This window comes from Bidens hawaiensis, unplaced genomic scaffold (assembly GCF_021521415.1).
Source record: "Bidens hawaiensis isolate Kalapana, Puna unplaced genomic scaffold, B.hawaiensis_p1.1 tig00021689_1, whole genome shotgun sequence".
Lineage (NCBI taxonomy): Eukaryota > Viridiplantae > Streptophyta > Magnoliopsida > Asterales > Asteraceae > Bidens > Bidens hawaiensis.
Window position 1 is genome coordinate 232,968 of NW_027493373.1, and position 26,417 is coordinate 259,384.

General features: G+C 37.6%; 1 protein-coding gene and 2 pseudogenes across 1 annotated transcript; all 3 read left to right on the forward strand.

The window, feature by feature from the left end:
- LOC143564029 (uncharacterized) lies at nt 1-732 on the forward strand. The gene has a single exon (XM_077051429.1). It carries the CDS (start codon nt 1-3, stop codon nt 730-732), a length of 732 nt encoding a protein of 243 aa, XP_076907544.1.
- Nucleotides 733-6,497: 5,765 nt separating this feature from the next.
- LOC143564030 (secreted RxLR effector protein 161 pseudogene) lies at nt 6,498-7,277 on the forward strand (annotated as a pseudogene).
- A 1,569-nt stretch (nt 7,278-8,846) lies between these two features.
- On the forward strand, nt 8,847-24,477 carry LOC143564031 (uncharacterized; annotated as a pseudogene).
- Nucleotides 24,478-26,417: the final 1,940 nt, after the last annotated feature.

The following is a 26,417-nucleotide window of genomic DNA, read 5'->3' on the forward strand; positions in this document are numbered from 1 at the left end:
ATGACAAATCTTGTAAAGCTTGAGTTTTTAGCTCTTGACATTACCGGAAAAAATTATTTGTCATGGATATTGGATGCTGAAATCCACTTGGATGCTAATAATCTTGGTGATACAATTAAACAAGGAAATAAATCAACTATCCAAGATAAGGCAAAAGCCATGATTTTCTTACGCCATCATATCCATGAGGCTTTGAAAACTGAATACCTAACTATTAAGGATCCACTTGTCCTTTGGACAAATTTGAAAGAAAGGTATGACCACCATAAAACGGTAATATTACCGAGAGCTCTTTACGAGTGGATTCACTTAAGATTGCAAGACTTTAAGTCTATATCCGAGTATAACTCGACAATGTTTAGAATCACATCACAACTGATTCTGTGTGGTGAAAACATTACTGATAAGGAGATGTTGGAAAAAACATTCTCCACCTTTCATGCTTCAAATATGTTGTTGCAGCAACAATATCGTGAAAGGGGTTTCACCAAGTATTCAGAGCGTATATCTTGTTTGCTTGTGGCCAAGCAAAACAGTGAGCTTCTCATGAAAAATCATGAGACCCGTCCAGTTGGTACAGCCCCATTCCCAGAAGCGAATGTGGCAACATATAATGGCCAAAGTGGAAATCGTGGACGCGGTCATGGTCGCGATTACCAACGTGGTCGTGGTCATGGTCGTAACCAAGGGAATCATCATGGTGTTCAGTTTAGAAACCCAAAAGCCCACTAAAAGTGGCATGGTAATGAAAAGAAATCTAATGATGAAAATGGTAAAAAGAAATGCGAAACTACACCAAATGCATGCCATAGGTGTGGAAGTAATAACCATTGGGCTCGTGCATGTCGAACGCCCAAACACTTGGTGGAGCTTTACCAACAATCCATCAAAGGCAAAGGAAAAGAAATTGAGACACATTTCACATATGATGATGGAAGTGTTTATACTCCGGTGGTCAAAAAGACCTTAATGAAGATACTCACATGGATGATGATGACTTTACTAATGATGCAACTAAATTGGGTTATGATGATTTCCTTGCTGATCCAATTAATTTGGATTCTGGTGATATTTTAGCTGATACAACCCAGTTGGATGCTTCCAATTTTTTTACATATGAATGATTTGGTTTAAGTTATGTTATTTGCTTGATGTTTCTTTTAGACTTTATGTTTGAGATTATGTTTTGTTTTGAAGCACACTAGACATTATGTTTTGGGATTTTTTTATGCTTGTAGTATCTTAAATGTTTTATTTATGCAACTTTTATTTTATTTGAAGCATATGGAGTGGTTAACTAAACACCCTATTAATGGCGAAGATATATGTTTAATAGACAGTGCAACTACACATACAATTCTCAAGAAAACGAACTATTTTTCTAATTTAGTTATAAAATAGGCAAGCATTAGTACTATATCCGGTAGTACAAAATTAATTGAGGGTTTTGAAAAAGCTTGTATTGTGTTACCTGGTGGAACACAATTTAAATTTAACAATGCTTTATTTTCACCATTGTCTCAAAGAAATCTAATAAGCTTTAAAGATATTCGTCTAAATGGATATCATGTTGAGACAATAAGTGATGAGCATAATGAGTACCTTCAAATCACAAGTATGAAATCGGGTAAAAAGCATGTATTAGAAAAGCTACCCGCACTTGCCACCGGTTTGTATTGCACTAAAATTATTGCAATTGAATCTAATATGGTCATAAACAAGAAATTTATGGACAAAGAAAATTTTATGGTTTGGCATGACCGGTTAGGCCATCCTGGTTCAATAATGATGCGAAAAATTATAGAAGATTCATGTGGGCACTCTTTGAAGAACCAAAGGGTTCTTCAGACTAAGGACATTACATGTGTTGCATGCTCAAAAGGGAAGTTGATTACTCTCCCATCACCAATTAATGTGGGGACCGAATCCCTTACTTTCTTGGAAAGAATACACGGGGATGTATGTGAAGCCATACACCCTCCTAGTGGACCATTTAGATATTTTATGGTGCTAATTGATGCATCAACTAGATGGTCACATGTGTGTTTACTATCAAGTCGTAATATGACATTTGCACGACTACTTGCTCAGTTGATAAGACTAAGAGCACATTTTCCAGATCACCCCATTAAGAAAATTCGACTGGATAATGCTGGTGAATTTACATCCCAATCATTTAATGATTATTGCATGTCTATTGGGATAAGTGTAGAGCATCCTGTACCTCATGTACATACACAAAATGGGCTTGCCGAATCGCTTATCAAGCGACTTCAAATGGTTGCAAGACCGATGATTATGAAATCAAAACTACCAGTTACTTCTTGGGGGCATGCGATTTTACATGCAGCAACACTAATTCGCATCAGACCAACGAGTTATCATACTTCATCCCCATTAAAATTGGTTTTTGGTCAGGAACCAAATATTTCCCATCTAAGGATTTTTGGTTGTGCCGTATATGTTCCAATCGCTCCACCACAACGCACAAAGATGGGACCTCAAAGGAGGCTAGGAATATATATTGGGTATGAATTGTAAGGCCCCGAACCCGGTGACCCTACTTTAGCGTCGGATTTACTCATAAACACAGTTCTTCAAATCAGAGTTTATTAAAACTTTTCGCGGAATATAAAACATCAATCATTTGTTACAAAACATTAAATCTTTTCTTTGATACCATAACACAAAACTTTATATTTAAAACATCTTTACTTCTTTCTTCAGATGCCAGCCGTTCAATCCATGCCGTGTGTCATCCTCATGCTAACTCTATAATCAGCTCACCTGCGTGCATACTAAAAGTCAGCTACGCTGAGTGAGTTCTAGTTAATCGAACGCCATACAATACATACACATACATACATATCTGTAGATACATATCCATACTTCACTAGTTACCCTTCTGTTCTACATACATACTTGCTACCATACATACATACATATCTACAATCACTAACCTCAGTCTACCGAGAGTACGTTCATAGTTCACCGTCTATACCTGTACTCAAGGTCGTGAACACGTACAAGGTTCGCAGTCCTTACCTATGTTCACCATTTATGGTACGTACAAGGATCGCGGTCCTTCCCTATACCATAGTATATCCACAACACGTACAAGGTTCACAGTCCTTCCCTATGTTGCAACCTAATTCATAGCACGTACGAGGTTCGCAGTCCTCCCTATGCTACAAAATCAGCACGTATAAGGTTCACAGTCCTTTCCTATGCTGAAATACATCCACAACACGTACAAGGTTCGCAGTCCTTCCCTGTGTTGCAACCTAATTCATAGCACGTACGAGGTTCGCAGTCCTCCCCTATGCTACAAATACAGCACGTATAAGGTTCACAGTCCTTTCCTTTGCTGACGCCTATCTACATTACGTATAAGGTTCGCAGTCCTTATCTACGTTTACATATATCATCTACTTCACATATAAGGCTCGCAGTCCTTAACTACGCCATCACCAGCCGAGTCTATGTCCGACAGAAGCTAGAGGGATTTGCCATCCTAACTTACTATGTCGAACGTAGAACTCACATGCCATTCGTGTACCTATATACACATACTTACATTATAACATAAGAACACTCTAGGCATTCCTTACCTCATTCATTTAACAACCATACCCCTTGTCGTTACGTGCAATATCCGAAGATCGTTCACGCCCCGACAAGTATTCATTTGAAATATTCATACATCTTCGATATATAATATTCGTACCTTTATTTTTAACCTGACAGTACGCGCAATATCCGAAGATCGTTCGCGTACCGACAAACAATCATTCATATCTATCACACATATCACATATGACATACACTTATCACTTAGGATAAATGTATTAACAACACATCGAGTATGCACACAGCCCCGAAAACATAACAAGGAATGGGGCTAGAAACTCACCTGGACACGGTTACGTTCACCGTTAATCGTAATCCCTTTCTTCAGCTGTGCACGGCTGACTGTATAACAAGTACACGTATCAAACAACTATCACTACTCATGTCATCTTTCCAGTCTTAACTACTACCCACAACGAACGGGGGTCCGGGGGCAGCGCCCCTGGCAGCGGGGTCTAGGGGCGGCAGCCCCTAGCAGGGTCCAAGGGGCAGAGCCCCTGGCTGGGGTCTTAACACATTTTTCATTAGGTTTTTAATTTATTTTCTAATCGAACTTGACTTTAGGCGAAGTTAACCTTAAGCGAACTTAGCTTTAGGCGAAGTTACCAGCTAGGCGAACTTAGCTTTACAGCGAAGTTGCCATCAGGCGAACTTGGCTTCAGGCGAAGTTGTCATCAGGCGAACTTGGCCTCAGGCGAAGTTGTCATCAGGCGAACTTAACTTTACAGCGAAGTTGCCATCAGGCGAACTTAGCTTGCAGGCGAAGTTCATCAGGCGAACTTAGCTTGCAGGCGAAGTTCGTCACTTTGAAGGCGAAGTTGCCCAGATGAAGGCGAAGTTGCCCAGGCAGCCGCTGTTTTAGTTTCTGATCGGCATTTCGAGCGATTTTAACACCCTTGCTATGGTTCAATATCACCCACTACGCTACCCGACCATTTTTTGGTCGTTTATACACTAAAAGCTTGGATCTTTAAACTTCAAAGATCAAAAATCATACCTTTTTGGGCTTGTTTGGATCTCCTTTAACTTGTTAACGCAACTAGTCGCCCTCTCTCACTCTCGGATCAGTCCGATTCTTCCCTTGGCTCGGCCCGGTTCCGGCGAAGTTAGTGTATGTGTGTGTGGAGTGTGCTTGGATAAAGATAGAGTGAAGATATTTTGGGGTGTTAGGGTATTTATATCCCTGAGATCCCATGGACCTAAGGCCCATTCTCATTTAACCCATCCTAATTAATCCAAGTCCACAACCCACATCCATTACCCAACACTAGCCCGACCCATACCAACTCCTATTCTATTATTTATTTCCTGATAACCCGGGTAAACTTTCTCTCTATAATTAAGTAACATAATTAATATTACTTGGAAATTTCGGGATGTTACATGAATAAGCATCTATCATTAAGTATTTAGAGCCATCATCGGGATATTTATTTACGGCTCGATTTGGTGAGTGTCATTTTGATGAATCAAACTTCCCAACATTAGGGGGAGATGAAAAACAGCTGGAAAACAATATAATTTGGAATGAACTATCATTATCTCATCTTGATCCTCGAACTAAACAATGTGAAACAGAAGTTCAAAGGATAATTCATTTACAAGAATTAGCAAATCAATTACCAGACGCATTTACTGACCTGAAGAGAGTGACTAAGTCACACATACCAGCTGTTAATGCTCCAATAAAAATTGGTGTCCCTGATGGACAACCACGTATTGGTAATGAGTCTAATGCACGCCTAAAGCGTGGTAGACCAATCGGTTCTAAAGATAAAAATCCTTGAAAGAAAAAAGGAGCAAGTAATGTAGATGGTCTTGTCGAGGTAACTGCAATGCCTAAAAAGGAGTCTGTTGAAGAGACACTAGACATAATGGTTCCAGAAGAACCTCAGGTACCTGAAAACGAAGAGATCTCAATAAATTATATTATGTCTAGAAAGGTATGGAACCGAAATAAAGTCGACGTCGATGACAATTTTTCGTACAATGTAGCGCTAGAAGTAATGGAAAACAATGAGAATCAAGAACCAAATTCATTCAATGAATGTAAAAATAGAAATGATTGGCCAAAATGGAAAGACGCAATTGAGACAGAATTAAATTCCCTTGCGAAACGAGAAGTTTTTGGACCTGTAGTCCATATACCTAAAGGTGTAAAGCCCGTTGGATATAAATGGGTCTTTGTGCGAAAACGTAATGAGAAAAATGAGATTACGCGATATAAGGCACGACCGCATGATTGGTAGCACAAGGATTTTCTCAAAGACCTGGAATTGATTATGAGGAGACATATTCTCCAGTGATGGATGCGACGACGTTTCGTTATCTTATTAGTCCGGTAATACAAGAAGGGATTGATGTGCGTCTAATGGATGTTGTGACAGCCTACCTTTATGGCTCACTTGAAACTGATATTTACATGAAACTTCAGGAAGGATTCAAATTGCCAACATCATGTAAATCTAGTTCTCGAGAACATCTATCAATTAAGTTAAACAAATCTTTATATGGGCTAAAACAATCTGGACGTATGTGGTATAATCGCCTTAGTGAATATTTGTTGAAAGAAGGATATAAAAATGATTTTGTATGTCCATGTATTTTTATGAAGAGGTCAGAATCTGAATATGTCATAATTGCTGTATATGTCGATGACTTGAATATAATTGGACTCCGGGGGAGCTCCAAAAGGCGTTTGAATACTTGAAAAAAGAGTTTGAAATAAAAGATCTTGGAAAGATAAAGTTTTGTCTTGGATTACAAATTGAACATCTTAAAGATGGAATCCTTGTGCACCAAGAAAATTACACAGAAAAATTACTCAAAAGATTTTATATGGAGAATCGCATCCATTAAGTACTCCGATGGTTGTAAGGGCACTGGATGTTGAGAAAGACCCATTCCGACCTCCGGGATATGGAGAAGAAATTCTTGGTCCAGAAGTACCATATCTAAGTGCAATTGGTGCACTAATGTTTCTTGCTAGCCATACACGACCGGATATATCATTTTCTTTAAACTTATTGGCAAGATATAGTTCATGCCCGACAAGGAGACATTGGAATGGGGTCAAACAAATATTTCGATATCTCCAAGGTACTAAAGATACGGGTTTGTATTTCACTAACCAATCGAAAACAAGTTTGGTTGGTTTTGCAGATGCAGATTATTTTTCTGATCCTCATACAGGTCGATCTCAAACTGGATATTTGTTCACATATAGAGGTACTGCAATTTCATGGCGTTCATTAAAGCAGACAATCACCGCTACTTCATCTAATCGCGCGGAAATAATAGCAATATATGAAGCTAGTCGAGAATGTTTTTGGTTAAGGAAGGTAATACAATATATTCGTGGATCTTGTGGTATTTCTTCCGAAGACGAGGGGCCAACCGTTTTACACGAAGATAATGCAACATGCATTGCTCAACTTAAGGAGGGCTATATCAAAGGTGACAAAACCAAGCATATTTCGCCAAAGTTCTTTTTCACACATGATTTGCAAAAGAGTGGAGATGTTATCGTCCAACAAGTTCGTTCCAGTGACAATTTAGCAGATTTGTTTACCAAATCACTCCCGACCTCAACATTTAAGAAACTGGTTCATGGGATCGGGATGCGTAGACTCAAGGAGCTTAACTGATTCTCATCAGGCTGCACCCTTTTTCCCTTAGCTAAGGTTTTGTCCCACTGGGTTTTCCTGACAAGGTTTTTAATGAGGCAACATAAAACGTATGAAGTTGATAATCAAGGGGGAGTGTTATGAATATAGATATTATTATGTTTCTTATTATGATTATCAACCACCAAATATAGATTGACTTGTTCCTTAAGTTTTCCTCCTCTTATAAATACCAATTGGTATTTCATTGTATGACACACCAATTAATAATATAAACTTATTCTCTTCCTAATTCTCTTCTCATCTTCTTGCTAGTAGGCTTGTTATAAAACATGGGATTATTTAAATCCAAATTTTTGTTTTTTACTAGTCAACGGACTATGTTGATCATGATTCTAAAATTATTTGCAAATGACATGCACAAAATCAACCGACGGCCTCATATTACTTTTTTTTAAAAGTTGGACGTTAGTTTTTTCTTGAATAACAAGCACATTGACTATATTATAAAAGTGACAGAATTTGGTGACTTAAAATACAGTCAACTAAAACTAAAATGGTTTTTAGCATGTTTAGTTTTGGATATGTACCACTCGTATGGACATTCTCTGACATGTTTCCCAGAAAAACATTGCCGCTATGTTCACGTGGGAATAATTTTGTATCATAATGTTTTTCAGTTTTGGGTAACTAAAGTGAGAAGACCCATCTTATTAGACCGGTCGCTATGGGGCGATATAGGCAAGGATGGTGGGCGTCGTTGGGCGTCGACACCACCAAGGGACGCCCTTGGCGGTTGGGCGCGGACATGCCCAACGTTTCAACGGCCGACGTTGTTGTTCAAAATCTGGTCCCCCCCTAACGGCTAGTTCAACGGCTATTAAAACAAAAAAAAACTAATTATTTTCTATATAATACAAACAATTTTATCAATTTTTACTCAAACAAATATCAAATTTCACTCTTAAAAATCTCTCAACTCTCTACCACGGATCATTTCTCAAATTTCACAAGCTCGAGCTCAAACCTGAACCCAAATCCAAACCAGAACACGAGCTCGAGCTCAAACCCGAACCCAAACCCAAACTCGTGGGATCCTTCTCAAAGGTGGTGGGCTAATATGCTCGCAAACAACAACGACCCTACCAACCCATTCTATACCAACTAACATCTATCCGTAATGCCTCTAACCATACAACCGTTTCCCAACGATATGCTGTATCGAATGCCAATGCCGTTTATGCCTCCGCCAACCCAAACCCAAACACCCCGAACCCCAATACCCGAAACCCAAGTTACCGAAACCCAAGTAGACGAACTGCAAGTTCGTCGCAAACGAAGCCATAAAAAGAAGGTTGATGTCGATCAAATAACTACCGAAAAGGTGGAAAGGAAAAAGTGGGAAGACTATGAGGAAGCGGCGTTGGCGCAAGCGTTGATCGACTCATCCGAAGACTCAATCATAGGTGACGGTAAACGCAGCGCAGCATTTTGGGCAGAATTACTAGTAAGTTCTTTGAAATAATGGGTTGAGGTCGCTATCGCGGAGATGATTCCGTCTCCAACAAATGAAAGGAAATAATTTTAAAAATGAATAGCGTTGGTGTAATATTTAGAGGGTTTAGGAGGGTGTTATATGTTGTGTTATTGGGTCAATTAGCATCTTTTTCATTGGCCCTTATGAGCTTCTGTGCATCTCTATGTGCTAAACTAGGTTGCATAAATGCATAATATATAGATTCCCTTCAATGTTTATGATTCTAATTAATTAACTTGTTCTTAATTATTGAGTTTATCTGATTTGTTTTGGTAGGTGTTAATGAATAATCAACTCGCTATCGCGGAGATGATTCCGTCTCCAACAAATGAAAGGAAATAATTTTAAAAATGAATAGTGTTGGTGTAATATTTAGAGGGTTTAGGAGGGTGTTATATGTTGTGTTATTGGGTCAATTAGCATCTTTTTCATTGGCCCTTATGAGCTTCTGTGCATCTCTATGTGCTAAACTAGGTTGCATACATGCATAATATATAGATTCCCTTCAATGTTTATGATTCTAATTAATTAACTTGTTCTTAATTACTGAGTTTATCTGATTTTTTTTGGTAGGTGTTAATGAATAATCAACTCGCTATCGCGGAGATGATTCCGTCTCCAACAAATGAAAGGAAATAATTTTAAAAATGAATAGCGTTGGTGTAATATTTAGAGGGTTTAGGAGGGTGTTATATGTTGTGTTATTGGGTCAATTAGCATCTTTTTCATTGGCCCTTATGAGCTTCTGTGCGTGCATAAATGCATAATATATAGATTCCCTTCAATGTTTATGATTCTAATTAATTAACTTGTTCTTAATTATTGAGTTTATCTGATTTGTTTTGGTAGGTGTTAATGAATAATAAATGCATAATCAACTCGCTATCGCGGAGATGATTCCGTCACCAACAAATGAAAGGAAATAATTTTAAAAATGAATAGCGTTGGTGTAATATTTAGAGGGTTTAGGAGGGTGTTATATGTCGTGTTATTGGGTCAATTAGCATCTTTTTCATTTGCTCTTGCATTTTCAGCTGCTTTGGCTCTAACCTTGGTCTATGGAACCATCTTCTTGTATGCCCGTCAAAAGCTACATGTAATGGACTAATGGGTGTGCATGGTTCGGTTAAATAGTCTAAACCAAATTAACCAATCGATTTTTGGTTCAACTCAGTTAATTGAGGGTACAAAAATACATGAATTGAAAGTATAAATACATTTATGAGAATAAACACATGTAATAGAGGTATAAATACATATGTAAAAGCTAGAAATATATGAAAATATGAATGGTTCGGGTCGGTTAACTAAAGGTACGAAAAAGATTACCGATAACCGATTTTCGGTTAGTTCGTTTATCCGTTAATTTTGGTTCGGTTTCGTTGCTTTTCGGTTCGGTTATTGTTCACATATCTTTAACTTTGATGAGTGTTGGCATGTCTTCAAAATCTAATATTTTTTAATATTTTTGCAAATTTGCTGGTATTGGTACGTCCTCTTGGCATTTGTAGCTGTGCATGGAACTTATCTTGGTTGGTATTATTGCTAAAACCACAGTGATGAATAGTGTCTATTCTTGAATATGTTGGTTGATTAAATGGATATGTGAATGATATTGTTTTTGGCTGGCTACAGTTAATAAAGCATTCCAGTTTTCATCAATTACAAGCGCCGCAATACTCGAATGTAGGACGGTCGTTTAGGTCATAATTCTGACTAGGTTGTTTCTGGGCACTAAGTATTCTTTATGGCAGTTTGTATGGGCAGCTCTATGTGTTTCAGGGCTGTGTTTAGCGCTACTTTCCGATTCTGGTGTGGGAACAATCAAATTAGTTCATAGTAAAATGATCGGTTAAGATAAACTGGTTAAGATTACTGTTTTGGTGTTCGGGTGGCTCAAATCTTGTTCTTGGTGTGCCGGGGTGTAACGGATCGCCCATGAACACAAGACACTATTAAAGTGACAATATTTAATCAACTCATTAATTTCATTCAATCACAAAAGTAGCGCATCTAGTTCATACAAATAAATACCAAATACAAGAAATAAATATTGTTCATTCTTCTAATAACCAAACCTGTAACAATGCATAAAATAATATTTGTCAACACGTATGTTGGTGAGCAATTTTATAGATTTGAATATATATATATATATATATATATATATATATATATATAATATGAGTGAAATCCACAAACGTATATGAGACTATAAATAAAAGCATCGATTGTGGTATATAAAACATATGTAAATGAGGATCCTTTCTAATCGGTAATAACCCACATACTCGGATGATGATGCCATATGCTACTTTCACAAGGCTAAGTCAATTAGGGTTATGTATGATCATACTTATTGCGTTCCACAACAACATAAAATAAACACTCGTGCATGTAAAACATATGAAACATATAACACACAATAGAGCAAGTATTCTAAGTATCATACACCCTAAAGTTTGGGGTTTTAAGATAGAGTATTATAAACCGTTCTTGTTTTGGATAAGTATGCATCTTACCCCCAAAGTATAAAAGTGAAAACGGGAGGGGGGGGGGGGATGAAATGCACTCACGTAGAATAAGTAACTTGAAGGATAGTTTGCGATAAAACGGGGGAAGGGTAGGTTCAACGGGCAAGACCTAGATTAAAAAGGGTCTTGAGTTAGTAGATGGTTTTGGAAGCTTTAAAGTAAAATAAATAATTTAAGTTTGAAGGCTAAAATGTAAACACATAAGGAATTAAACTAATGATTTTTTAAAAGTAAGTTTACTCGAAGTCGGGTCTCGGTATCGTATTTATTAGTTCTTTTATTAACCTTTGTTAAGTAAATATTTGGGTATAATTGCAATATTGCAAAGTTAAATAGATACCAAAACGAGACATTACGAGCGTTCGGATTTGCCGGTTTGAGTCTTGATAATTGGTCAAGCTTGAAGCCGAGATTCCAAAATGTTATGAGATAACTCAATGAAATCAAAAGAAACTTAACCAAGTGTGTAGTTCTATTAAGAAGAACCTCGACGTCCGTTAAGCGAGTGTTTGGTTTTGTCGGTCCAAACATTTTATAAGATCAAGTTAGATCCAACATACCAAGTATTTTGAGAAAACAATTTAAAATTAATTTATAAAATAGTTTTGGAGAAAATATGAGATTCGGTGGCTCAAAACACACTAATGTGTCTTATGCATGTGAACTCGGTTTAGTTCGGTCTTGGTTTGGTCCTTGACTCGGGATAAAACCGAGGGTGGTTACCACATACCCAATACCATATAATTTATTAAAATGAACTTAGAAATTATAATACACAAATCTTGCTTGTAACATATTAATAAATCATTTTATATATAAAGCATTTAAACAAGAGTTCGGTTTTGGTTCGGTTCTTGATTCGGAATAAAACCTAAAATTATGGCTACATATCCTATGCCATAGAACTCATTAAAATAAACTTAAAAATAATAATACTCAAATCTTTCATACAATATGTTAACAATAAAGTATTTAAACAAAAGTTCGGTTTTGGTTTCGGCTCTTGACTCGGGATGAAACCGAAAATGGTGGCCACATACCCAATACCATTGAACTATTAAAAATGATTTAGAAACTAAAAGTAAGTAAGGACTAAACAATATTGATAAGCATAAACAAAATTAAAGCATAAGTTAAGTATATATCAAGGACTAAAATAGTCCTCCATGTAGCCTTGCCTTGTAGCACAACACTTCAACCGACCGTGACCGGAGAAGTGAAAGCCGAAGGAAACAAGGGGTGTATATTATATATATGTTGCAACTTCAAGCTTTAAGTAACAAGAATTAGTTAGAAATAAAGATTAGTATTAGATTGACCTTGAGAAGTCAAACTATTAAGAACTTGAAGAAAGAATACTAGGATCTTAGATTGAGAGAATCTGGAGAAGAAGGAGCAACCAAAATGGATGCATGAGGCTTGTTTTTATAGTGGGAAAAGTATGGTTTACACATAAGAGGTAACTTGCATTTCATTGGTTAAAAATGGTCAAACTAACAAGAGGTGTTTGACACAATTAGTCCTTTAAGTTTGTTTTAAGTCGTTTTTCATCATAAAGTGGTGTTTTAACGTACTGAAAAGGATGTTTTCTTGACCCGACATTTGTGAAACATAAAATCCAAAATTTTATTAATAACGACGAATCCGAAAGATCAAAATGGGTTGGGTTTTTGATACAAATACAAATGCAAGTTAAACCGAAAAATGACAAATGTTACAGTCTTCCTTACTTTAAAAAATTTCGTCCCAAAATTAAGATGAATCCGTAATAAGCAAATGCGGGTACTTTTCCTTCATCTTGTCTTCTCGTTCCCAAGTAAATTCAGCGCCACGCCGTGATTCCCAACGGACGTTAAAACGGATGTGGCTACGTTTGGTTCGTTTCTCATTGCGATCCACGATTTCAACTGGTTTTTCTATCATTTTCAAGGTTTCATTGATACGTACTTCGTTGAGAGGTATGTGAAGATTACCTTCGGCTAAGCACTTTTTAAGGTTTGAGACATGAAAGGTTGGATGAACACCGGTAAGTTCTTGCGGTAAATCGAGCTTATAAGCCACTTTTCCAATCCTTTCGAGGATTTTGAATGGGCCTACGAAACGATGGGCTAGTTTTCCTTTTTTTTCCAAAACGGACTACCCCCTTCCAAGGGGATACTTTGAGAAGGACAAGGTCGCCAACATTAAATTCGAGAGGCTTTCGCCGTTTGTCGGCATAGCTCTTTTGACGAATTCTAGCAGCAAGAAGATTTTTGCGTTTTTGATCGATACGATCGGTAGTGGCTTGTGATTTTGGGTTTCACCAATCTCGTTCCAACAAATTGGTGAAAGACACTTACAACCATAAAGAGATTGGAAATGAGCCATATCAATGCTAGAATGATAGCTATTGTTGTAAGAGAATTCAATAAGCGGGAGATGAGAATCCCAATTTCCACCAAAATCAAGAACACAAGATCGAAGCATATCTTTAAGGGTTTGGATTGTACATGTCACACCCCAACCTAAGGCGGAAATGTCGGGGCGTGAACTGATTGCTACAACTCTCAAGGTACTATCATGCAATATTTAAATGACAATATCTATTAATTTAATTCAATTATCAAATAAATCAATACAAACAAGTACATGATTCATACAACAATACAAATTTTATATTTCTTGATTAAACTATTCTTTTAACTAAATTCTTTTTTAATTCTTCGCCAACCTGCATTAAATTTCTACGATAACCTGCATATGCGTATAAAATAGAATATTTGTCAACAACACATGTATGTGAGTAAAACACCAGTTTAAGACACAACAATAATAATATGTAATAAATAAATAAAGAGGCAAACTGTTCATGTGAGAATAAACAGTTAAGCAAATAGCGAACATCACATAAACAATTAATCAACCCATAAAGAAATGGATCAACCAATCCATATAAATGGACATTGGTTACCAAGAAAGGACTAAACCGTTGCCATAAAAATGGACATCGGTTGCCGAAGTAAGCAAATAGTGCTCCAATAAAGCAAGTTAAGCATAAACTGATATACACACAAGGATTAACAGTTGCGGTTTTGAATATTAGATAATAGATAAATATATATAAGATACGCACATGTCACCAAAAAGGTTTAGAAATAAGTAAAATAGGGGAGTGATTACTCACCTGAGCAATTAAGCAAAGCGAGAAAGAATACGGCAAGAAGTTATGAATTACGCTATTCAGGGATTACCAACAAGAATCCTAATTACAATAATTGGGAAAATAAATCTGAAGTATAACAAAGCTAAAACTAGATAGAGGTTCAAGATTTGATGATTGAGTGTAATCTTACAAATCTATTTATTACTTTATTATTTTGGATCATTACCATTATTTATCAAAGTTTTAACATAAATAATACATACGAATACTTAAACCAATAATATAAAGATTTTTATAGTTTTTATTAAGAGATTTGCGTTAAGTAATTATTTTAAACCAAAATACATTTAATGTATATAATTATATATTTACTATTAATAACGATTCATTTTTAAATAGATATTGTAAATAATAGATAGTAAATACTAAGTAATAATATGATCTTTTATAAAATACTTAAACTATATTTTTAATACCTGATACATTATATATATAGATACATATATATATATATTAAATTAAACCCCTTTGTAAATATCAAACCCTTTATATATTTCTTTCAAAGATAATCTATTATATATACTTACACGTGTGTGTGTGTATAGTTTTAACAAATGTTCGGGAAAGTGGCTAGTTAAAATGTCGGTTTCTTAAAAAAATACCGATTAATATATTAATAATATATATTATATGGTTAAATGTATTTATATAGTTGTTAAATGGATAATTACAATAAGAAAACAACAAAAACGGGTCTGGAGAGACTCGAACCCGCGCCCTCCAGCCCAACAATCCATAACCCACAACCCAGCCAACTGCATTGAAGGATCATTTGAGAACAACCCAGAAACAGAAAAATATAACCAGGCAGAAAACAAAACAAAATCAAACTATGAACCCTAACAATCTTAATCAGCCATATTGTTAATCAATTGGCCGATTACCTTTAAGGGTTTTGCAGACGACACTAGTCTGACCATAATCCATATAATTAATTACCTTAACGATGAACGATGATGGTTTAATTGCGACAGATAGTGGACGGCCACATGTTGATCAAGAACGGCTGTTTAAAGGCTCCGATAACGAATTACTGTTAGGGGTTATGTTGGTGCAGTTGTATGGATTGTATATGAGGTTTTAATTAGATTATAATGTTTGTTATGATGCTTAATCATAAACGGGTTGAGACGGAGCAACACGTATAATTTATGATATTGTTTTCTTAATTAACTTAGTCGGTGAGGTCGTTTAAGGCAAGAAGATCAAGATACACAAATAAATTTCAAAGATTACAACGATAATTAAGCTTCAAGCAGCAAAACGGGTTACGAGTTGCGAACTGGGTCGGGCAAACGGGTTTGGGTTGAGGGTTTATGGGTTTTTTAAAATTATAAAATGCAGATTTTGCTGTTTGGTCCTTCAAATATAAAGGTGGGAACAAAAATGGGTTAAAGTTTGGTTTTGGGTTAAAATTGAATCTCTTTCAAAGTTAATTGTATATAATAATTAAATATAATAAACAATTAAATAAAATATTAGTTACTCGGTAAACGTGATAAAATTTCCGAATCTCGAATTGGGTCGGGCATATGCGATAACCTGACTTCGTTGCATGAGAACGCAACCGAGACCTTGGTTAGATGCATCGCAATATACCACAAAGTTGTCGTTTACATCGGGAAGGGTTAAAACGGGAGAATTGTAAAGCATATGCTTTAGAGTTTGGAAAGCTTCTTCTTGTTTCGGTCCCTATTCATAAGGTTTTCCTTTATTAGTTAGTGCGGTGAGGGGTAACGCTATTTTGGAGAAGTTTAGAATGAATCGCCGATAATACCCGGCCAAACCAAGGAAAGATCGGATTTTCGTGGGTGTGGACGGAGTTTTCCAATCTTTCACGACCTCGACATGAATACCTTTATCATTGACGACGTGGCCCAAAAATTGCACTTCTTTTAATCAAAATTCACATTTTGAGAACTTGGCATGAAGTTTTTCTTTTCTTAGGAGATCAAGAATGGAACGTAAATTATGTTCATGTTCGGCTTTGGTATTGGAGAAGATAAGGGTGTTATCGATAAAGACAATTACGAATTTGTCCAAGAATGGTTTGCAAACACGGTTCATAAGGTCCATGAATACCGCGGGCGCATTGGTTAATTTGAAAGGCATAACCAATAACTCGTAATGTCCATACCGAGTACGAAAAGTGGTTTAAGGAATGTTGTCTTCATGAACACGCAACTGATGATAACCCGATCGAAGATCGATTTTGGAAAAACAAGTTGCGCCTTGGAGTTGATCGAAGAGGTCGTCGATTCGGGGCAAAGGGTAAAGATTCTTGATGGTGAGTTTATTGAGTTCACGGTAATCGATACACATATGAAACGAGTCATCTTTCTTTTTCACGAAGAGAACGGGAGTGCCCCAAGGGGAAGAGCTTGGACGGATAAAGCCCTTATCGGAGAGTTATTGAAGTTGGTTCGATAACTCTTGCAATTCCGAAAGGGCTAAAAGGTAAGGATCCTTGGCTACGAGAGTCGCGCCGGGCACAAGGTTGATTCAAAATTCAACAAGACGAATGGGTGGGAGACCAGAGACGTCTTCGGGAAAACCGCCGGGAAATTTACAAACAACGGGAATGTCTTGAATTTTCTTTTCTTTGGGATCTTTTACCACCGCTTGGGCTAGGAATGGAACGTACTTTTGGCGCAAGTACTTATGAGATCGAGAGCAAGACATGAAGTTAAGTTTCTTGGGAATGTGAGGGTTTTGCCATTGACGAGCGGAATTCGAATGAATTTGTCATAACAAAAAACTTCGGCACGGTGCAAAGCTAACCAATCCATGCCTACTATGATGTCGAAGCTTCCCATTTGCATCGGGATGAGATTGATGGAGAATTCGCGCTTGCAAAGGGTAAGAGAACAATTTTGAATGACCGAATCGATGGTGATGGACCTACCATTGGCGACTTTGACAGAAAAAGGGCGAGAAAGTTTAGTACGAGGTACGACAAGAATAGCTTCAAATTTAAAAGAAACAAAACTCCTATAAGCCCCGGTATCAAATAAAATTGTAGCTAAATGCCAATTTACTAAAATGTACCGTTCACCACATCGTTGGAAACTTGAGCTTGGTTGGAATTCATCATAAAGGCACGCCCTTGGTTGCCGTGGTTGACTTTTTGAGCTGGAGGAGGAGGGAGGGCTTGCATGGCTTGGATTGGTTGAGCCGGAGGAGCCAAGAGTTGTGGGATTTGAGGTTGATAGGTTTGAACTTGGTAGGATTGGGTTTGGTAGTACGGTGAGGGCATGACTTAGGCTTGGTTATCAAAGGCAAGTTGAGGAAAAGCATTGTGGAAATGATTCGGGTCTCCAAAATTAAAACAAGCCCTAGGTTGGGGAGGAGGGTTTTGAGCAAACGGTGCGGGTCGATTTTGGTTAGTTGAAGCAAATTTTGGTGGAGCGGGTTGTCCACGAGAGGCTCCTCGACACATATTGCTAGTGTGACCATAGCGGTTACACTTGGTGAATTGACGACAAGCGAAGTAAGCAGGATGATGGTGTTGGCAAGTGTTACACAAAAGGTGACAGCCATAGTATGGTTTTCAGTTTTGGGGTGCTTGGGATTGTGTTTGAGGTTGTGATGGGTGTGTGACGGCATAGTTTCGATAGTTGGGTTTGCTTTTCTTTTTGGCGTGGTGGGATGAGTTATAGTAGTTTATGGATTGTGTGTTGGGTTTCGTAGGCCTTTCGGTGTAGGCCCGGTTTATTATTTGAAGTCCAAACGGCAGGCCTGGCCCGGTTTGGATTTCTTGTTTAATAAGATACTAACCCTAGTCTCATCTCTATATATATGATTGTTATGTAATTGTAATCGTTGTCATTTAATAAAGAATATCTAGTTGCCACCCGTGGACGTAGGTCAGTTTAGACTGAACCATGTTAAAACCTCGTGTTCGTTTACTGCTTTCGTGTTTGTGTTCGGTTCGTGTGTGCGTTGAATCCTAACAAGTGGTATCAAAGCTTAGGTTCAGGATCACATGAAGAACACCTTGAATCAGCCAAGTCGTCGCGAAACCTTCCAGCCGCCGCCACCCTACTGCGTTAGGGTTCCGCCGCCGCCTACGGTTTTCCGATCGCCGTTAGGGTTTCAGCCGTGGTTTCGCCGCTACTAAACCCAGCCCGAAGATCTGAGTTTTGTTGGTTGTTGGTTCTGTTAGAAAGCTATAACCACCGCATTGCTTTTCGATCACGTGTTAGTTATAAGTTGTTAAAGTGTTTTACCAGAGAGAAGAAAGAAGCAAGAATTGTTATCTTCTTGGAGTTCACACTGTTCCAAAAGAAAGCACGTGAAGAAAAAAAATTTGGTAGACCAATTATTCTTCTTTTGGGCCTCGTGGAATCAAAGGGCAGTAGCCCATATTGTTTTTCTTTTAACTTAGTGGGCTAGATACAAGGGCAGTAAACCCAATTTGGTTGAACTTGTGTGGCCCAATTCTTGAGGCAGTTTGGCCCATAAATAAATTTGGGTTGAGATCCTATTTTGCAAAGTAAGAAAGAAAAGAAAAGTGTTCTTTTTATTTTATTTGGTGTTTGACCAAAGTGAATCAATTGACCAAAGTATTATTCTAAGTTTCATTGTCATTAATTTAGTGGGCTGCCATCAGCTTGTTTAATTTGAGTGGGCTAATTAGGCTAAGATATAATTATTGGGTGTCAAAGTACGAGTCAAGAACGCGTTGAATCAATATCATATTTTTTTGTTGAAGAACCGTCAGAAGAAGCGTTTAAGAAACGAAGAGTCAGTGCCAACAACGTTTGTCAGGTTTTATCGTTTCAGTTAAAGTTTCAGTTTTCTGATTAATAGTTCGTTATTCCGTTGAGTTTTAAAATAGGTTGATTATTTAACAGAGTTCAGTAGAACAGTTGTTAAGTTCAGGCTCGTGCGATTGTTGTGTCTGTCTTTGTTTTATCCAGTTTTTTGTTTTAGTCATTGTCATGGAAGAAGACGGAAAGATTTCGATACAGAAGTTTGACGAACAGAAGTTTGGTTGGTGGAAGATGCAGATTGAGGCACTACTTTGTCAGAAAGACTTGGATGTAGTGTTTGAGGATGAAAAACCAGAAAAGTTGTCAGAAGCAGATTGGAAGAAGTTAGACAGGAAAGCTAGGGCTTGTATTACTTTGTCGTTGTCGGACGATGTGGCGTTTAACGTCATGAAAGAAACCACAGCCCGTGGTATGATGGAGGCACTATCCAACATGTATGAGAAGCCTTCGGCAGCGAATAAGGTCTATCTTATCAGAGAGCTAGTGACAACGAGAATGAAAGAGGGTGGGTCAATTACAACGCATATTAATAATCTTAATTCGAACCTCTCCCGCTTAGTGTCAGTCGGCATTAAGTTTGATGATGAAGTTGAAGGTCTTTTGTTGTTATCCTCTTTACCTAACAGTTGGTCGCAAACAGTGACTGTGGTTTGTAGTTCGTCTACAAAAATTACTTTTGATGGGATTCGGGATTTGATTCTTGGAGAAGATTCAAGACGCAGAAGTTCAGGTGAATCATCAAGTAATATATTTGTCACAGAAGGTAGAGGTAGGGATAAACAACGAGGCAGTGGGAGCAGGAAGAGGAGTCAGTCTAGGACTCGCAAAGATATTGAATGCTGGGGTTGTAAAGAGAAGGGACACTTCAGGAATCAGTGTCCGAATGGTAAGAAAGAGGTGAACGTTACAGAAGTCAACACTGCAGAAGAATGTCCAGAGGATGAGTTTTACGTTCTTAGTGTTGAGGATAACGTTGATTCTTGGGTGATGGATTCTGGTGCATCGTTTCATGCCGCTCACTGTAGTGAAACGATGAAGAATCTAAAGTTTGGGGATTTTGGAAAGGTTCGGCTTGTGAACGATGATATTCTAGAGGTTACGGGTATGGGAGATGTTGATTTGATAACTTCAGCCGGTACTTCTTGGACTTTGAAAGATGTTAGGGTTATTCCAAGTTTGAAGAAATCTTTGATTTCAGTTGGGCAGTTGGATGACCAGGGTTACGATGTTTAGTTCGGGAATGGGCAGTGGAAAGTAGTCAAAGGGAATCTCGTTTTTGCTCGTGGCAAGAAAATGGGTTCGTTGTATATGGTCGATATGTCACCGAGAGGAGTAGATCCAATTTTGGTGAAAGACAAAGTCCGGTTCACAGAATCTCGTGGGCAGAAGAAGGTTCGTTTTGCAAGTAACAAACCCAGAGCCAAAGTGAAGATTCAGGATGAACGAGCTAGGAAGGTTAAATCAGTCAAAGGACATCGTGACAGTGGGAGCACAAGTCGTGTTTCAGTTACAGTTCCAGGTCGACAGTGGATTAAGAAAACCAGTATTCCAGCTGTAAAAGTCTCTCTAGTGAATTACTTGCTGAATATGGAGAGTGTTTGTTCTCAGGGTATCTCACGATCCGGTAGTTTGTTTCAGTGGGAGCCGGTAGGGACAGAGAACGGGTCAGGGGCAGTTTTAGCCGTGACTGACGTGTTGGAGCTCCGGGGAGCTTCAACGTGCCTTCAGGTTAATTGATGAGAAGGCGGTGGCAACTAGAAGTTAAATGTTTAGATTACATAAGTACAATTAGGAGTGCAGACGAGAGTACTCAAGGCCTCCAAGTGGGAGTTTGTTGGGTTTCGTAGGCCTTTTGGTGTAGGCCCGGTTTATTATTTGAAGTCCAAACGGCAGGCCCGGCCCGGTTTGGATTTCTTGTTTAATAAGATACTAACCCTAGTCGCATCTCTATATATATGATTGTTATGTAATTGTAATCGTTGTCACTCAATAAAGAATATCTAGTTGCCACCCGTGAACGTAGGTCAGTTTAGACCGAACCACGTTAAAACCTTGTGTTCGTTTACTGCTTTCGTGTTTGTGTTCGGTTCGTGTGTGTGTTTAATCCTAACATTGTAGTTGCAGGTCAACTTTGGTGAGTGTTGATGGTTCGGGTGTACTCTTGTCATTGGGTTTCTTGGAGCTTTAGATGGTGAGGGTACCGGCTTTGACATGGTTTTCGGAAAGAGCACCAGCTAAGGTAATTTCATCATAGAGTGTTTGTGGTTTACTACTCATCACCAAGTCTCGGATTTGCATAGGCAAACCGCCGACATACTTGTCAATCGCCCGTTCGAGGGGAGTGACCGAGTGAGGAACCAAGAGACTAAGCTCATGAAAGTGGTCGGAGTAGGCGGAGTTGTCACCACTCTCTTTCTTTAGTTCCGAAAATTCGGATTCGAGTTTTTGATTTCATGTTTTGGGCAAAATTTATTCATCATTACTTCCTTGAGCTTGGTCCATGAGTAGGCCATAGCTACTTCCGCCCCATTGCCGAACATTACGCCATTCCACCAAGCGTGGGCGGTTCTCTCGAACATGGTTGAGGCGTATGTGGTTTTCTTGGGTTCGGGGTATTCACAAAGAGTAAAGAGGCTTTCCATTTTTTTGAACCATTGCAACAAGGTAGTGGCACAATTCTTGCCATGAAACTGAGATGGGTTGGCACCGGTGAAATTTTTCAAGGCGCAAGGTGCGGGGTTAGGTGTGGTTTGATTAATGGTGGGTTGGGTGGCTTGAATTTGAGTTATAAGTCCGGTAATCACAACGGAGATTTCTTTAGCAACCATAGCGGCCATCCGACGACTGGAGCTCGGCTTGCGAGTTTGGCGACGAAGTGGAGGCATTCTAAAATAATAAAAGAGAAATGATATAAGTTTGGGGTAATTGATTTAAGTATGAGGGAAATGATTTAAACATGGGGTTTTTATGATTGTGAGTCCTAGAGCTATGAGGATGAGAATGTTAGTAAAAAACTATTTTATACTTGAATCAAAAGATAAAATGTATGTATATATGTAAGTTTCAAACTTTTGACATTCGAAAATTTGAAGGTATTGTGATATTGAAATTTATATATAGTCAGGAAAATCGTACATGAACCACCAAAATTTGACATCCCGACTAATAAAACTTGTATCAAATAATAGATGGATGCGAACATGTGACACGTATCACCGCGTCTTTCATGTTGTTGACTCAAATCTTGATAATAATATATAATAAAAACGGAGATACAACGAGATATTAAAAACACTTGTCCACGTATCACCATGGCTTTTATGTTTCCAACACCAAAATATAAGGAGGCAACTGGAACGCTTGCATTCGACAACTTAAAGTATTGACATGGATAACACGGTTCGTTGGCCTAGAAGACGAACACTACAATTCAACCATCCCAGGTAAGTAAATCACCTTCGATTCTTGGAATCTTTTTGTCAAATGATTGTTTCATAGTGTTTCGCCCTCTATGAAGGCTACAAACCCGATATAAATACAACCATTAAGGGATTTTAAATAACGAGATCCAAATTAATTTTGTGATCCATAAAACAAAATATAAAAACTAATGTTTTTTTGCGTTTAAGGCAAGGATACCTTGGAATACTATGAGAGTGTGTGCATGTGTATATTTTTGTATATTACATGAAATAAATAAGGAAATAAGTATATAAGTGTAATGAACAATCAAGTAGGGTAACACGTATAAGCATCACGTATAAGGAACCTAAAGCAAAACTATACTAGGCCATTGTCTTTAGAGTATCTCTACACTCCCTTAGCGCCGTGCTAAGGGTGTCTATTTTGCATCGGAAATCTTGACAATCATTATAAGTCTTCTACATCTTCGTTCCAAGCCCGTAATTCAACCCGATAGGTGTCCTTAATGTCAAGTATCCTGAAACACATAAACACGTTTGAAGTACCAAAGTTCATATAATATTTAAACTAGAATTAGACAAATAATATAATAATATACACGACTTTTGCCTGGCCATCAAATATGCATGAATATTGTGTGAAAAAGGGGGCCTGGTTGAAGTAATAGCGATGATGGGCTTATTTGGAATGCCTATGAGCTTAATTGAGATGTATCCTTTTTCATACTACTAGGATTCTTCGTCAATGTACGTAGTTAATAGTTATGAATCAATAACACAATTTGTCAAATTTCACTAACCCAATCGTTCGGGTGATATTTGAGTTGAAGAATCTTGAATCGATATCTTGGTCTCCAGAAGTTGTAAGCGAATCCCATTTTTGCAATGTATTGTTTTAGTCTTTCTTGTATATTGTTGTAAAACTGAAAAAACCAGACACAATACATATGGATTAGCCTTCGGTTTCATGTTTAAGATATTAGCCTTTGTTGGTTTCGGGATATCAGTCTTTGCGTTCCGTTCTTTGACTCATATTGTTTTGCAGGTTCGTGTCACGTGCCATATAAATAAAATAGTAAGAAGAGTAATAAAAGGATATTTATAAATCTCACAAGCTATCAATCGGATTTTTATAGGCAAGTGGATCCACGCTATTCAGTCTCTCATTGCTCACAGCCGTTTTGTGGGCCGTGGTCATTCATGTGTTTTTATATCAACAAAAGGTAATCGTTGGCACAACCCAGTGTTATTATGTTTTGGTCTTAAGATGCCTATCAAGTTGATCTAAAAATTTATTGGGATTGGTTCTATTCAGGTCAAATAATTTCACACTAAAATAACTAATTACTAGAATAATATCTACAACTAAACATGATATTAAAAGTAACAAAAAAAGAAGAAAAAAACCTCGTGTATTCAATTATTGGTAACTTTGTTCCTTTTACATGTCTCTTGTCAATATCATGGTTGCAGGTGAGCTAGTTATGCTATGTGTCGTTCTTATCTGTTGGAATCGGTCTCATCATATATTCGAAAACGTAAGTCTTGTCACATCGATTTCTATTATTTTGTTTGATCACATCTATACTCAAGAATGCCAATATGGAACTTTAATTGTAATTTCTAAAGGGAGAAGCATACCAATGAGCTACCAGAACTCGAAAATGATAACCCCGACCAACCATACCAGTTTCTACAAGAGGAAGCTGTTCGAGTGTAGACTTTAGGCGGCAGTACATCAATATTTGTTTTATGTAACATATATAATAAACATTACTGTTGGTCACATTACTGTAACATGTATAATAAATGTTACTTTAGGCGGCAGTACATCTATATTTGTTTCATGAGCTTCTTGGTAATAAGGTAGCGATAATCTCTTCACACCTTACTATATGATAGTGTTAGATACCAAATCTTCTCATTAACAATGGTAGTGGTCGTATAAATTATATATTGAGCTAACCGATGTTCAATATATATTTGGTTTAAATGGAAATGAGTTATAATTGTCTTGCAAATATGTTGCAAATATGATGTAACGGCAGAGGGGATGTAACAAGCATCAACAGAAAAGTCAATGACCAACACTCAATTTGCATTAATGACACCAAAACCCGACTACCATTGATGGAACTTGAACTACAAGAAATAAGACCTATGGTGACGACTCAAATCGTCACTACATACCCCAAATGGTGTCGCCCACAAGTTTTTCCGACGCATTGTCGTCGCCATTTGTAGCAAAGCTGTAGCTTGAATACTGCGATGCGACAACTTTTCGTTGCTATATCTCTAATAGAAAATTCTATTATAATTATTTCTGTTATAAGATAAAAAGGATTTATTATACTTGTAATTGCAACTATATATTAAAAGACACGGCTTGGCGATGCAACCACATAATTGGTCCACGTGGCCTCACATCTTTCATGATCCTTTGGCTTTTTTTTCGTTTATTTTAATTTGCCCCGGTTTGCGGCTGCAAAGCGTGCATTTTTTTTTACCGTTAAATGATTTCGACCGAATTTATATCAGCTCGCGGTTGCAAGGCGTGATTTATTTTTTGGTTGTCACGAGTTTTTGTGTTTGTGTGTGTGTGCTGATTCAGGACGAATGCGCGTGTATGTGTTGTTTTCCTCCACGTTCTTTTAATATAAGTATGTTAACTTGTTGTATATGAGTGTGGACGAATTTATATTTTAACCTAATATCGACCGAATCCGCGTCAATCCACCACAACAGCACGCGGTTTTTATTATGTTAATTTGTTGTATTTGTGCGTTAATGATGGGTTTATTTTGGGTTTTGTAACCCGCACGATCGAATTCATCTCGACTTGCAACCGTGCCACACGAGTTAGTAAGTTATACGACTATCAATACTATCAGCTCGGCGCAACGCGCTGGGTGTGCCACTTAGTTAATATTATTTTACACTTAAGATGACGAATTATCGTTGCTATACATATATCAAATAAGTAAAAAGGTTTTATTGAAATAATTTGATATCTATAGAAACAATACGTTATAGCTGTATCCCAAATAAAAAAGCCTTATTAAACTAATTTTTATCTATGGCTACGGTGTGTCATCGCTAAGTAATATCTATCTATACCTATATCTATATCTATCTATAATCGATAATATATATAAACGAAAGCTCAAGAATTCTACGTGTCGTGATATGTCGTTCCTTTTATTTTTGGAGTCACCAGATTTGCTTGATTTTTTAAATAGTGACTTCTCATTAATTTATCCCGATTTTGACCCATTTAAGGTTTAAATTTCGCGAGTCATGATTCTTACCAAACCCGGATACAGTTAAATGGGTCAGATGACCTCCATAATCCTTTCTTCTTTCTTTGTTCTCTCTGGTACCGCCCTCACTCTCAGCCACCCTCTTATCCACCCCCTTCGAATAGTATGCCGTCATCTTTCTTAATCGAAGCCTCCACCACCCATCACCCCAAATTCACAAAACCCTAGACCTCAATTCCCGCCAAAACTACTACTCTTATCAATTTGGTGATAATCGAAACTGTGATACGGATCCGATGGCCACCAGTTTACAATCAACACTTGTAATTAAGATTACAACAATTATCATAATTCTTTGTTAATTGTGTTTATTTACCGTATATGTTGTGTATTTGTGTCTTACTCATGTAGTCATGAACCCTAATTTCTGG